Below are 16,297 nucleotides of genomic sequence, written 5' to 3' on the forward strand. Positions count from 1 at the left end.
TGATGCATGGGGCTCACTGTTTCCCTGATGCATGGGGCTCACTGTTTCCCTGATGCATGGGGCTCACTGTTTCCCTGATGCATGGGGCTCACTGTTTCCCTGATGCATGGGGCTCACTGTTTCCCTGATGCATGGGGCTCACTGTTTCCCTGATGCATGGGGCTCACTGTTTCCCTGATGCATGGGGCTCACTGTTTCCCTGATGCATGGGGCTCACTGTTTCCCTGATGCATGGGGCTCACTGTTTCCCTGATGCATGGGGCTCACTGTTTCCCTGATGCATGGGGCTCACTGTTTCCCTGATGCATGGGGCTCACTGTTTCCCTGATGCATGGGGCTCACTGTTTCCCTGATGCATGGGGCTCACTGTTTCCCTGATGCATGGGGCTCACTGTTTCCCTGATGCATGGGGCTCACTGTTTCCCTGATGCATGGGGCTCACTGTTTCCCTGATGCATGGGGCTCACTGTTTCCCTGATGCATGGGGCTCACTGTTTCCCTGATGCATGGGGCTCACTGTTTCCCTGATGCATGGGGCTCACTGTTTCCCTGATGCATGGGGCTCACTGTTTCCCTGATGCATGGGGCTCACGGTTTCCCTGATGCATGGGGCTCACGGTTTCCCTGATGCATGGGGCTCACGGTTTCCCTGATGCATGGGGCTGACGGTTTCCCTGATGCATGGGGCTGACGGTTTCCCTGATGCATGGGGCTGACGGTTTCCCTGATGCATGGGGCTGACGGTTTCCCTGATGCATGGGGCTGACGGTTTCCCTGATGCATGGGGCTGACGGTTTCCCTGATGCATGGGGCTGACGGTTTCCCTGATGCATGGGGCTGACGGTTTCCCTGATGCATGGGGCTGACGGTTTCCCTGATGCATGGGGCTGACGGTTTCCCTGATGCATGGGGCTGACGGTTTCCCTGATGCATGGGGCTGACGGTTTCCCTGATGCATGGGGCTGACGGTTTCCCTGATGCATGGGGCTGACGGTTTCCCTGATGCATGGGGCTGACGGTTTCCCTGATGCATGGGGCTGACGGTTTCCCTGATGCATGGGGCTGACGGTTTCCCTGATGCATGGGGCTGACGGTTTCCCTGATGCATGGGGCTGACGGTTTCCCTGATGCATGGGGCTGACGGTTTCCCTGATGCATGGGGCTGACGGTTTCCCTGATGCATGGGGCTGACGGTTTCCCTGATGCATGGGGCTGACGGTTTCCCTGATGCATGGGGCTCACGGTTTCCCTGATGCATGGGGCTCACGGTTTCCCTGATGCATGGGGCTCACGGTTTCCCTGATACATGGTTTGGGCATCATGTATCAGGTGTCAGGTTCCCTTTAACACTGAACTAAAGGAAGAAACCCCTGACTTGATATATTGTGATTACGTGGGAATGCTCTTTTTAGGGATGGAAGGTCTGCTAAATATGAATATATTTGATTTCATATCAAAGTAAAAAATTAAACATTTTTCTGCAGAATTGTTCAGCTGCTTTGTGCTTGATTATTTTTACTACATGTTTTTTTGATTGCGTCTGCTAATTGTAACATTTGAGTGTGACAATGGGTTATGCTAATGATAAGCATGTTCTGGTACAGAAAAAGTGATATGGTTTAACCCCCTAACTTCACATTCTGGTTGTCTGGCATGTCACCCACATGCTCTTGTTAACTAAATAATACAATTATTGGATTTTCTTATTATAATGGCTTCCAAAGCATTGATGCTTCAATTACTAGAAAGTAGCCTTAAAGCGAGGTCTTTGTCAATAAAAAAAGAGCTTAATAAATCTATTTTAGGACTTAAAGGGGTTAAATAGGATTAGAAAAGCATGCTTGATTTACTCTAAAAACATCACTACAAGTCTTCTGGTGTCTTATTATTGCACCTTAGTTCCATTCAAGTTACCTATGGGTAGGTGTGGTGCCATAACTAGAGGAAGATGCCATGTTTTTCTAATGATATTCCACGACTTAAAATCATTTTATTACTGTAAATCTATGAGAGAAGAGACTTATAGCAGCATTTATATGAGAATTTTACTTTATCTATTCCGATGGCTGGCCAGGTTTTTGCTATCTCATATGACAGCAGCATGATGTAGAGAAAGAGACCCTAATTCCAGGGATGTGTCACATACTGGGCTGCTTGTTGTAGTTTTGATCAAATCACTGTTTTATCAGCAGGAGATTATCACTAGAGGACTAGTAAACCTGTTGCCATGTAGTGCTCTATATTAATGAGCTCTGTATAACCGCGCCCCCACCACTGATTGTCAGCTTATGCACAGTGTACATAGAAAGCTGCCAATCCGTGGTGTTTGCGGGGTTATACAGAGCTCAACATTCAGAGAACTGCAAGATCTGCAGCAGAGAAAACTATGATTTTATCAAAACTACAGCAGACAGCCCAGTAAGTGACATATTGCTGGAATCTGGGACTCTGCCTCTACAGCATGCTGTTCTCAGATGTTGTAGCAAAAATCTGGTGATGGATTCCCTGTCATTGCGCTCATGGAAATAGCAGAATTAAATTTTGCTGCTTCTGAAATGCATCAAATTTACATGACATATTCATCATTTTTAGACATCACGTTGTTTAAAAAATCTTCATTGGTCAAGGAGGTGGCATTTGTGACTATTTTGATTTTTTAGAATGGGCTATTAAAGCTCTTCAGTTAATGTTAGCGTCTACAGGCGTTTCTCAGAAGAGCTGAGTAGTAGTAGTAGACTCACACTGCAATTTATGGGCTGCCCCATAATCCCAAACCTGATGGATGAAATCATCTGATTTGTTTCTAAGATTCAGCAGTTGTTCTCCATCTATCTTTAGGTGCACCTTACAAATAAGATCTGGAGAGTGTATTTCATTGCTGTTTAGCAACTTTTTCATTTTCTTAGAAATAACTGCTGTGTAGTATTAAGCTTGTCACTTTCTCTCTCTTATTTTACTTCTTTATTTAAATTTTTTTCACATTTTAGAAACTATATTTCTATTTACGTTTTACAATTATGTTTAACATTCCAGACAAAGGCTTCTATTCTGGTTAGAACCAGGACACTTATTGAACAGTGATAGCTATATTTGAAGCTCTAGTGGAAGGCATTATACCATCAAAATGGATGAATGTTGCCAGATCGAAGCCCCCCTTCTGTAACATCACTCATACTGCTGGTAAATTTAACAGCGCTCTGCTCTTTTTAGATGCTTCCCTTTGTTTTCTGGTACAAATGCAGGAGGGGGTACCATGTAACAGAGAGCTCACTTCATTAGAAATATAATAGGTAGTGTCAAGTCAGCATTGATCTGCTGAAATCTGCTAAACAGCAGTCGGATGTAAGCAATGTACAGAGTGAAACTGCAGATCACCCATATATTGTTTAGTGCCGAGTACTTCTGTTCATCTCTCATTTACAGAAAGGTCATCAATTCTTTAATCTCACACGGCCTCTACGGCAGTCTACTCTAGCATGGTAAATTACTGTAATAGGTCTATCTTATTAAGTATGAAATTTACCAAAGTTTTACACTAACGAAAAAATACAAAGTGACCTAAGTTTCACACAGCTCAAACCTAAAAAAACCTTGAAAATATTCTTCTTTTTTTTCTTTAATTTTACTCACTTGTATAGCGCCATTAACTCCGCAGTGCTTTACCCATTGGGGTTGACAATCTAGACTAGATCAGAATGTTTTTGGAGTGTGGAAGGAAACCGGAGAACCTGGAGGAAACCCACGCAAACACGGGGAGAACATACAAACTCCTTGCAGATGTTGTCCTTGGTGGGATTTGAACCCCGGACACCAGCACTGCAATGCTGCAGTGCCTGCAGTGCTAACCACTGAGCCCCTCAATACTTAGATTTCCATACTTGTCCTTATCTATTTATTGAAAATGTAACCATACCTAATGTGCTGTAACTACGCACATCACTTTTAACTTGAATCCTTTGTTGTCCTTGATTTAAAGGAATGTAAGTGTATGTATGTTTTTAGTTGCTGCTTCACTCACTTTCCCCTCCCTCATTGTTCCCCCCCCCCCCTTCCATTCTCCTGTCCATTTCATGTGCATTTACATTCTGCCCTGCTGTCCAGGGTGCCTCAGGTTTAGACGGCAGAATTGGTCCACCGGTGAGTCCTAACTCCATTGAACTAACCTTCCTACCTACCTCTCCTTATACCTTGCCTTGCCCCATCTGCTCTTAACTGCAGCCTCTTCACTATCATATGGCTCCCCCCAACCTACAAGCAGCATTAAAACGCAGTTTTATTTACATTGCATTTTTATGATAGGTTTCAAATTGTTTCCTTAAATTCTACAGAACATTGCATTTGAAGGGGTTGTACCAAGTTTGTAAATTGTCCCCTATCCATTGGATAAGGAATAACTTCCTGATCGTTGGGAGTATGACTGCTGGGACCCAACTTTTGCTTCAAACCAGGGATGTAAAAACCCTGAAAGAATGGAGCTGTGGTTAATCATGCGCACCTCCTCTCCATTCAATCTTAATGGGACATTCGGAGAGAGATATCCGAATACAGAGTTAGGCTGGCTTTCAGCACTCCCATTAAGAATTTATGTAGTGGAGGTATACATGATCAACCACCTCTCTATTCACAAGGGACTTTTCAGAGCCCCAGTATTCAGGAGGATCAGCAGGGACCTCAACGGTAAGACCTCCAGCAGTCTGACATTTGGATAGGGGATGACTTTCAAACTTTGTACAACCCCTTTAAATCAATGAAACATACATACAATTTGATTCCGTTTTGCCAGACATAAAACAATATTGAGAACCAAAAGTACAATATGACACGTCTATTGTGCTGGAGAAGAAAATTTTTCAATTTAAAGCTGATTATTAATTGTTCTTGAGAATTCCTTCTACATTTAGCAACTAGTGCTTTCGGATATTTCCCGGCTACATGCTGATATTTTTCATGTGGTAAGCAGCACCAAAAGTATCTGTCCACCACAGTTTTTATTACAGATCAGCTTGGTTTGGACTCAGATTTTCCAATAATATAAAATATTTAAATACATCATTATAGATAATATGAATTAACTTAGCATTTTAAGTTACACATAAACAATCATATAATTGAAATTTGCTAAAATTTATTTAATTTAAAAGAACAGTTGTATAATGACATCACCATGAACTTAAGATTTAGATTTACAAAATTTTTAAAAAATGTGCCTTATGCCGTTTTTAAGCTAGCTCCACCAACTTTTTTAGAAATTAGTCAGAATTTAGCAGAAGGGACCTGGATCTGAAACCTTTGGGCAGGGCCCAACGGATCCTTTTACTAAATTCGGCCTTCTCTTAGTGGCCATGGCTGCATGTAATGATTAATCTTTTTCATTTGCTCTTTTTTTTCTCAGTTTGAATTTTGCAAACACAAGAATAAATACATTTCCGATGGGAAATCTGAGGCACATAAAGGCAATAAAGTTACAGCACCGATATTGTGTCTTGTAGGTGGCATCTACTTTGTAAACCCGTTAGTGACAACAGTAGAATAAATTTGGTTTTTTAGGGTTGTTAGCCCACAATTTTTGATTTTACAAAAATGACTTGGTGCTGTGTTCACGACAAACAATTCAATGTTTTTTTTAATGATTCAGCCAAGCTATCTGAAATTTCATGATTAATATTTCTAATGTGGTGAAACTGTTGCTGTATTACCTAAGGTTCCGGTGTTGAGGACATGAGAAGACTGTTGTGTTGAAATTAGGTACAATATGACAATAATAATTACATACTGAAGAGCTGACCATGGATTGGTTACTATCGCACGTGTTTTTAGTATGAGGGGAATCATTGTAGGACATAAAAAAAACAAACTATGAGGCCTGACCTTTTGATCTATAAAATGCATCCATTTCTGCAGCATGGTGATTTCCAAATTGCATGCTAAGCTACCTTCTTGAAATGATGCAAGTCCCTTTCCTTTTTTAATAATCCGTTTCAATATGTATCAATGACAGTGCTTAAATATGTGACTAAACCAATATATCTATCAAGTTACCATTTTCAGCTTTGAGTTAGGATGACATTTTTTCTATTTGGAGCTAATGATCATTGCTTATTTAGGTTAGGTGTTCAGGTGCAGTCTCACTTGTCTAGTTTTTCTCTAAGATGTTTAAAAGTATCTTAGACTCAGTGCTGAAAATTGTAACTAGCCAACGATAACTCGATTGCCTGCTCAATGGACTTTGCTTCTACTCGCTTGTTTCCAAACCTCTAAGATCTAAGTAATGTCAACACAACAACAAGTAATTTCTCTTTGTGTAATAGGGGACCCCCGGACCAATTGGTGTTCCAGGACCAGCAGGACCAAAAGGAGAGAGGGTAAAATAATCATATTTTTAGGTTAATAACTATAAATCAGAGGACTCTTGAGAGTGTTCTAAACAAAGGGTTGGGAATAATCTTTAAAAAATTCTCCATAGTTTGAACCCAGCTCTGAATTCACTTTTTCTTCCCTGCTATAAATCTAAAAATGTTACAAAACCAGTATTATAATGCATCCCCTGGAAAGTTCAGAAAACCAGTACAACCGACCTATGGAGGCTACATTAGCATACAGGGAATGCGCCATTTGAAGGCTTACTGCAGAGGAGGGAGCTGCTGTTTTATGGTGACAGATTAAATTTCCCATTTCCATATAAACCATTTTAGTGTAACTCCCATATTACTTGGTTTAGCTTGTGTTAGTAACTACAACATGCAATAATTAATACAAGTACTACAGATCCAACAGAGGTTACTTTCACTCAGCATGTGTAATGCGAAGTTACTTTAATCCTCTTAAAAAGGAACTTTGACCAAATTTTTCATGCTAAACTAGGTAATGTAACAGTGGCTGCAGAGTGGAATAAAACATTTTTTTTAATTTAACCTTTCCGTTGCAGGGATATTAGCAATCAACGTACCATGTTTTTCGGACCATAAGATGCACTTTTTTCCCCCCACATTTATGAGGAAAATGGGGGGGTGCGTCTTATGGTCTGAATACAGGCTTACCGGGGAGTTGCAGTGGTGGTAGAGCAGGATCGCAAGGAAGCAGGGTCTCTGTGCCTGGAAGCCAGCGGCTGCAGAAGCTGTGCGATGCTGTGGGCCCAGTATTGCTGGTCAGGCAGAGCTTTCCCGGAGGCCACATGCGCAGACTGGGATCTCGACCCAGCAGAGATCTCAACTGCGCATGCGCTGCCTCCGGCGGCCATATTCCTGAAGCCGTGGGCCTCAGGGAAATTGCCGCCGAGATCCTATACTGAACATGCGCCGGCTTGGGCAGCCATTTTCATGTAGACCACATGCACTGCGCTCAGCTTTCCTGCTGACACTGGGCCCACAGCATCTCACCTCCGGGTGTTAAATATGTATCCAGTTAAGCATGAAATAAATGGTGAAATGTCTTCTTTAATTGAGATAACCTTTTGTGAGAAGTTCTCAAAATGTGTTGTGAGTTGTGATAACCTTTGCTGCATATGTACATTCACACTGAAGGCATCAAAGCTATGAATTAACACATGTGGAATTATATACAAATAGCAAGTGCTAAGCATCTCTGGGAACTCCTTCAAGATTGTTGGAAGACCATTTCCGGTGACTACCTCTTGAAGCTCATCAAGAGAATGCCAAGAGTGTGCAAAGCGGTCATCAAAGCAAAAGGTGGCTACTTTGAAGAACCTAGAATATAAGACATATTTTCGGTTGTTTCACACTTTTTTGTTAAGTATATAATTCCACATGTGTTAATTCATAGTTTTGATGCCTTCAGTGTGAATGTACAATTTTCATAGTAATGAAAATACAGAAAAATCTTTAAATGAGAAGGTGTGTCCAAACTTTTGGTCTGTACTGTACTTACTTTAATGCCTCTGAAAAGTTCAACTGTTTTAATCTAGAATTGTACTTTTTTCAAATCTGCAAGTGGGGAAAACAAAATACATAATTGGAGCCTGATTTGCAACATTTTGGTGTGCTGATAAAGGCTGTACTGTCTACTGCAGTGAATTGGTAAATCATACTTTGAAAGGGTGGATAGTCTCATTTTTTAATGGAGACACTTATTTTGATAATGGGTACGATTTCTCCATGCACATCTCCAATTCAGTGGTAATATGGAAACAGATCATGTTATGCTAAATGACTGGTCTCAACATCTAAGTACATAGACTCAAGTGTTCTAGAAGAGTTTTAACCTGTATAAAATAAGAAGGCACAGATGAAGAAGCGACGTGTACTTATATGATTTTCTGATGATGTATTACATTTCATAAATTGGTTTTACAGGGCAATAAAGGAGATGCTGGTGTTGTAGGACCAACTGGACCAGTGGGGCCACCTGTATGTATACTAGCAGGATAATGTATATATGTGTGGATTATATATTTTTTTTGTCTCCATCTTTGTCCACAGTATATGAAATTGGTCTTAAGCTGCCTAGTGTTAGCTACTTGCTGAAATACTGTGTCATATTTTATTATTTACATGGCGTCATCCCTTTTAATATCAAAAAATCACTCTTCTAAGGGATTGTCCACTATATTTATACACTGCTCAAAAAAATAAAGGGAACACTCAAATAACACATCCTAGATCTGAATGAATGAAATATTCTCATTGAATACTTTGTTCTGTACAAAGTTGAATGTGCTGACAACAAAATCACACAAAAATCATCAATGGAAATCAAATTTATTAACCAATGGAGGCCTGGATTTGGAGTCACCCTCAAAGTTAAAGTGGAGAAACACACTACAGGCTGATACAACTTTGATGTAATGTCCTTAAAACAAGTCAAAATGAGGCTCAGTATTGTGTGTGGCCTCCACGTGCCTGTATGACCTCCCTACAATGCCTGGGCATGCTCCTGATGAGGTTGCGGATGGTCTCCTGTGGGATCTCCTCCTAGACCTGGACTAAAGCATCCGCCAACTCCTGGACAGTCTGTGGTGCAACGTGACGTTGGTGGATGGAGCGAGACATGATGTCCCAGATGTGCTCGATCAGATTCAGGTCTGGGGAACGGACGGGCCAGTCCATAGCTTCAATGCCTTCATCTTGCTGGGACTGCTGACACACTCCAGCCACATGAGGTCTGGCATTGTCCTGTACTTGGAGGAACCCAGGGCCAACCGCACCAGCATATGGTCTCACAAGGGGTCTGAGGAGCTCATCTCGGTACCTAATGGCAGTCAGGCTACCTCTGGCGAGCACATGGAGGGCTATGCGGCCCTCCAAAGAAATACCACCCCACACCATTACTGACCCACTGCCTCACTGGTCATGCTGAAGGATGTTGCAGGCAGCAGATTGCTCTCCACGGCATCTCCAGACTCTGTCATGTCTGTCACATGTGCTCGGTGTGAACCTGCTTTCATCTGTGAAGAGCACAGGGCGCCAGTGGCGACTTTGCCAATCCTGGTATTCTGTGGCAAATGCCAAGCGTTCTGCTCAGTGTTGGGCTGTGTACACAACCCCCATCTGTGGACAACGGGCCCTCATACCACCCTCATGGAGTCGGTTTCTAACCATTTGTGCAGACACATGCACATTTGTGGCCTGCTGGAGGTCATTTTGCAGGGCTCTGGCAGTGCTCCTCCTGTTCCTCCTTGCACAAAGGCGGAGGTAGCGGTCCTGCTGCTGGGTTGTTGCCCTCCTACGGCCCCCTCCACGTCTCCTGGCGTACTAACCTGTCTCTTGGTAGCGCCTCCAGCCTTTGGACACTACGCTGACAGACACAGCAAACCTTCTTGCCACAGCTCGCATTGATGTGCCATCCTGGATGAGCTGCACTAACTGAGCAACTTCTGTGGGTTGTAGAGTCCGTCTCATGCTACCACGAGTGTGAAAGCACAACCAACATTCAAAAGTGACCAAAACATCAGCCAGAAAGCATTGGTACTGAGATGTGGTCTGTGGTCTCCACCTGCAGAAACACTCCTTTATTGAATGTGTCTTGATAATTGCCAATAATTTCCATCTATTGTCTATTCCATTTGCACAACAGCATGTGAAATTGATTGTCAATCAGTGTTGCTTCCTAAGTGGACAGTTTGATTTCACAGAAATTTGATTTACTTGGAGTTATATTCTGTTGTTTAAGTGTTCCCTTTATTTTTTTGAGCAGTGTATTTATGATCCATCCATAGGATATGTCATCAATGTTAGATTGTAGGGGTCCGAGACTCAGCATCATCCCCTCCAAGCTGCCGTTATCACCTCTTTCGACTAGATGCAAACACAGATGAGGCAGAAAAGCTCCTGCTCTGTACATTGTATAATGGCTGCAACTACTGCAGATCAGATTATTCTCTATCTTAGGGTAGGTCATTAATGTAAAAGTAGTGCCAACCCCATTAATTTGTGACATAAACATACTGAACTATAGCTTAGTCCATATGAGTGATCTCCACAGATTCAATGTCATGTTTCCAACTTGTACGTAGAAGAGCATACATAGTGTGCACAATTATTAAACAAGTAGGTATTTTGACCATATCAGCATTTTTATGCAGATTTTTAAATTCCAAGCTGTATAAATGTGAATGCTTTTTGGATGAAGCAGACCAGGTGATGTGTAACTGTGCAATGAGGGAGGCCTAAGGATACAACATCCTTTATCAAGAAGTGCAGAATTTTTAGGCAGCTTGTTTTCCTCAGGCAAAATGGGCCAAAAAGAAATATAACTGACTCTGAAAAGTCAGAAATTGTTACAAGTCTTGCAGAGGAATGCAGCACTCTTGAAATTGCTAAAATATTGGGGCGAAATGACAGAACTATCAAAAGTTTTGTTGCAACTAGTTAACAAGGTTACAAAAAAGTGTTAAGAAAAAAAGACGCACATTAACTGCCAAAGATTTGATAAGGATCAAATGTGTAGCAACCAGGAAGCCATTATCCTCCCGTGCTGTCATATTCCAAAACTGCAACCTCCCTGAAGGGTCCAGAAGTACAAGGTGTTCAGTGCTCAAAGACAGGGCAAAGCTAAGGATGGCTGAAACCATACCACAAGTGAAGAAGACACAGAAGTACAAGATGTTCAGTGCACAAAGACATGGCAAAGGTAAGGATGACTGAAACCAGACCACAAGTGAACAAGACACAGAAGTACAAGATGTTCAGTGCTCAAAGACATGGCAAAGGTAAGGATGGCTGAAACCAGACCACAAGTGAACAAGACACAGAAGTACAAGGTGTTGAGTTCTCAGAGACATGGCCAAGGTAGGGAGGGCTGAAACCAGACCACAACTGAGCAAGACACAGAAGTGGAAACATCAAGACTGGGCCAATAAATATCTGAAGACAGATTTTTTAAAGATTTTAAGGACTGATGAGATGAGAGTGACTCTTGATGGACCAGATGGATGGCCCCATGGTTGGATCAGTAGCAGGCACATACTTCCACTTCCACTCTGATGCCATCAAGGTGGAGGTGGGGTACTGCTATGAACTGGTATTATTAAAGATGAGCTAGTTGAATCTTATCCGACTGAAGATGGACTCAAAATCAATTGCCAAACCTACTGTCTGTTTTTAGAAGACACTTTTTTCAATCAGTGGTACAGGAAAAAGCCTGGACTGTTCAAGAAAACCATTATGTTTATACAGAACAATGCTCCAGCGCATGCGTCCAAGAACTCAACTGCTTGGCTGCCAGTAAAGGCCATAAAGATGAAGGAATACTGACAAGGTCCCTTCTTCACCTGACCTAAACACTATTGAGAACTTTTGGACCCTACTTAAAATTGGAGATTTATGGTGAAAGAAAACAGTACACTTCTCTGAACAGGGTCTGGGAGCATGTGGTTGCTGTTGCCCAAGAAGTTGATTGTCAGCAGATTAAGAAAGTGACAGACTCCATGGATAGAAGGCTTATGGCTGTTAGTGAAAATATACTGATGACTAATATTTTTTTTTGAAATGGCAGAAATTTAATTTTGTACATTTTGAGTTCTTTGGTTATTATTCACAATTTAACAGATTAAAATAAAAAAAATGAGATGTGAAAAATTGCATTTTTCATTTAGTTGAATAATAATTCTGCACACATTGCTATTCTCCTAAGTAAGACAAAACTTCACTTTTACTTTCTTAAATATTCAGGTTTATTAACCTTTTGGATTGACTGACAGCACTGGAATTGTTCAGTGATAAAAGTAATCATCAAAAATACAAATTGCCTAATAATTGTGCACATATTGTTTTACTGTTTTTATGTATGGTTGTATCTTTTTAATTGGGGGGGATAACCAAACATTTGTAGCCCCAAATGTGGCTCAATTGTGTATATAAATGAAGATCTAAATACTTGTCTTTGCAGGGATCACCTGGTGAGAAGGGAAGCCGGGTAAGAATCTTTTACTTTCAAATTATCTTAATCTATTACTAATGCAATTCTTAATAAGGTGGAATGATTGTGAGTTGAGATGGCCTGACAACTCCAGTACACAATGAGTACTTTCACTTGCATACACTGACATATGTACTCTTACAAATTACAAGTCAATCCGCTTCTTTTGAGCATGCTCATTACTCTTCTACACTGTGTTGTTCCTTGTTGTGAAACTGTGTTTGAGTAGTAAATCTTTTTTTGTCCTAATTTTTATATTTTGCATGTTTATTAAAAAGACAAATATGCCAGTTATCTTGCAGCTTCTTTCATATGCCAGCATACAGAGTGCATTTTATTATCATTCCACCATAAATAACATGAAGGAAAGCGGTCATCAAGTTTTTTATATAATGAAGTAAAGTAAGAAAGTAACATTTCTTAGAATATTTATATTTTGTATAAGATGCCTAAGGAAATAGCAATAGAGGATGCACATATAGCAGTCACACGCAGGCTCTGATGCACAAAGCCCTTCTGCCACATAAGAAGACATTATTGGTAGTCAGGTGGTCCTGTTAACAGTTTCCACACTAATTTCTCTGGGTCTTGAAACCTCCCCCAGTTTCTGAAATGAAGGGGCATAAGTACTCAGTCTCTTCAGCTATAATCCTTTTTGCTTGGTTTTCTTCGGAGAGGTGGGGTGAGAGGTGCAGAGGCGCAAACTCTGCTTGTATAGCAGAGTAGATCACATCCAAAGGGGCACAGCATTAAAGGGGATGTCTACTTTTAGGAAAAAGGACCTTAAATGTTTTAAAATACCTTCAAATACAAACACGGCAGGTTTTCACCCTCTCTGTATCAGTGACAACTTTCTGCTCATGCTTCGGTCCCAGTATTTTGGCTGCAGAGGTGACTTCACATCGACAGCACACATCATCACTGTAGCCAATCACTAAGCGCAGCAGCTCATGTTGTCTACATCAGCACAGCTGCTGAGCTCAGCGGTGATGTGTGCTGCCGACATGGCATCACTGTTGCAGCCAATAAAGTGAGACCGAAGCAGCCGTCACTGGACCCAGGGAGTGTGAGTAACTGCTGTGCTTGTTATTTTAAGTATTTTCCAGCATTTGGGGTCCACTATTCTGAAAGTGGAAAAAAGAATCTTGAACACTTCTGCTCCTTCACTAAAGCAATCAGTGATGGTTTTAAGAACCAGATTTCTGCTGATCAAAACTTCTGACACGTCAACTACATTTTAAGATACTAAATTTTAGCAACCACTGTTTACTAGCACAGATCTAGTCCTGATGGATATAGGCTATTTTGTTCCATGCTATATGGAATGTATTAACAAAAATTCCCGTTAAAAGAAAATCACATCAGAAATATGATGGAGATGACACGGAGAGTGGTCTCTGCCATGGACCTCCTTCTATGACCCAGAGAAGAACGTTGTTAACAAAGAGTGTCCAAATGTGACTTTATTCTGTTATTACAACTATTTATCAAAGGTTTCTTACCTCCATTAATCTACAATTCACCATAAACATCTTCATGGCAGCTTTCCTACTAAGTATACTATACTTATTTTTATTTTATTTGTCTAGTTCTAAGTTGTCTACTCAACAAAAGTAAAACTTTCTTTGCACTTTTCATTTGGTTTCCTGTTTAAATACATAACAGAAAAAAGAAAATGCCTATTATTTATTCAGTATTCGGTGGGGTTTTAACAACACGTTGACATTAATACTGTAAGGTCAGATAAGGAACATGTTGTGTAATGAGACCAGTTCTACATTTTGTAACACTGTGGTCTACAGCGGACACGTAGTGGAGTTACTGGAAACACCAAATGAAATGTGTCCACTTCATACTTGTGCAATGCTCACTTGCTACAATTCCTTTTCTTCACTTTTTTTGTGTGTGTATTTTCTTTGCTTTCCACAGGTTCACCTTTGTCCCCTTTATCCTTTTCCTTAACTTGTGCCTATTTACCTGGGTCTTTCCTCCAACCTCCTCTGTAGCTTGTTCCACTTTTCTCCTGGATTATCCTTTCTTTGTTGAAGTGCCCTCTCCTTGGTTTTAATTTCCCTGCTTTTCACATCTTATATTCATTCTGCAAACAACACTTTACTATGCCTCAATGTAATTGCTTAATCATGTCCTAAATTATCTAATCTATATTAAACAGACATTTAAGCTTCCTCCACATTATAATAAAAACAAAAAATAAATATAATAAACTCTGTACCATGCCTCCTAACATTGCTAAATACATGAAATATGCAAGCAGTATGTCATCAGTATTTCTACATTACCACTAGAATCATCATTTGTTGTCTGATTCAGACTGTGCATATTCTTCACATACCTGAAATAAGTAGCATTTGGCTTATCTGCACTCAGCGAAATGGTAAAAACACAATTTGTGTTACAAATCTGAACATGCCACGGTACAATATAAGGTGCTAATCCATGCTTCTTGTGTCATAGTACACTGGGACCTTAGATTTGCCCAGTTTCCCCAAAGTCAGATACATGGTAGGGTAGCACACAAATTCCCTGTAGATTCTTACAGAACCATTGGCACTCTGTTCACAGACACATGGAGCCTCTGTGCTTCACAATGATTTCCTCTAGAATAATTGCTTCTAGGAGAGAAAATCTCTATAAGACTAAGGCAACATGACCGTATTTTTTCTCATCTTATGCTAACCACCCTCGGATTAGACTATGATAAGAGTTTGATCAGAGTGTGAGCAGAGTGTGATCCGATTTTTGAGGAGAAGATGGAAAAAAATTCTCCTTCTTCTCCATTCTGTCAGTCCATGAGAATCAGAACGCACTCGGTTGTCATCAGTGTAGTCTGATTTTTTTTTTTCACGTACTAATTGACTTGCATGGTCAAGTGCGATCTGATTTATGGATGCCAATTGCGCACGCTGCAATTTTCTTTTTCATTGGACAGACTCGGTCCGAGGAAAAAATCGGACAAGTACACAGCACCATAAATTACATTGGTCCAAATGCATTCCAGTGTTTTGTCGGATCGCACTCAGACCGAAAATACGGTCGTCTGCATGAGCCTTAATGTATCATGTGTTTCCCTATGAGCTCATGAAAAAAAGACCTCATTGTGCTAAAATATAAAAAATAGGCCTGATATTCAGCAGAGCTGATATAAGTCACTGCTTTACTTTGTTTGTGCTCCGAAACAGCGACCCTGATACCAGTGATGCGTCACTTATTACACTGCTTGTCGTAGCTTCAACAAAATCTGTGTTTTATCAGCAGGAGATTATCACTAGAGGAATAGTTGTCACTTGCCATGTAGTCCTCCTGGTCTGTATAACCCTGTCCCCACCACTGATTAGCAGCATTCTAGCAATGTACAGTGTACACAGAAAGCTGCCAATCAGTGGAGTGGGTGGGGTTATACACAGCTCAGCATTCAGAGAACTGCTAGATATGCAGCAGAGAAAACAGGAATTTTATCAAGATGATAACAAGCAGCCCAGTGAGTGATGCATCTCTGGAATCAGTGTCTCTGCCCCTATATCATATTTCTCCACAAAAAACTGTTGACAGATTCCTTTTAAAACCCTAAACGCACCCTTTCATGTGCATTACTGACAGGTTAGTTATAGTGCATAGCTCTATATGTACATTATGTACCACAGTACACAAATCCGACTATAAGTGAACTCTTTTGCTCGTACTAAAGATCTGTACAGTTAACTACCAAATTAATAGAAACACTAACATCAAGTCTTAAAATGGGACTTAGCAGCACTGAGTATAATAAGGAAAATAGATCATGTCTCTACTATATAAACAAGTTTGGTTGGAGGGATGTGATGGCGTTTATTAATGCGGTAACAGTGGCATCAATTTACGTTCGTCACCAAACATTAGAAACACTTTTGGTTACCTTTGAATCATA

General features: G+C 40.9%; 1 protein-coding gene across 1 annotated transcript in view; it reads left to right on the forward strand.

The window, feature by feature from the left end:
- The window catches only part of LOC141271656 (uncharacterized), a 188,877-nt gene that overhangs the window by 138,379 nt on the left and 34,201 nt on the right, over positions 1 to 16,297 (forward strand). The window contains exons 33-36 of the mRNA XM_073681698.1: positions 4,102 to 4,137; positions 6,309 to 6,362; positions 8,310 to 8,363; positions 12,343 to 12,369. Of these exons, the coding sequence (XP_073537799.1) occupies positions 4,102 to 4,137; positions 6,309 to 6,362; positions 8,310 to 8,363; positions 12,343 to 12,369 (171 nt within the window). The remainder of the gene's footprint in view (positions 1 to 4,101; positions 4,138 to 6,308; positions 6,363 to 8,309; positions 8,364 to 12,342; positions 12,370 to 16,297) is intronic.

The sequence above is a fragment of the Phyllobates terribilis genome, unplaced genomic scaffold (genome assembly GCF_046119375.1).
Source record: "Phyllobates terribilis strain yellow unplaced genomic scaffold, ASM4611937v1 Scaffold_5__5_contigs__length_657084704, whole genome shotgun sequence".
NCBI lineage: Eukaryota > Metazoa > Chordata > Amphibia > Anura > Dendrobatidae > Phyllobates > Phyllobates terribilis.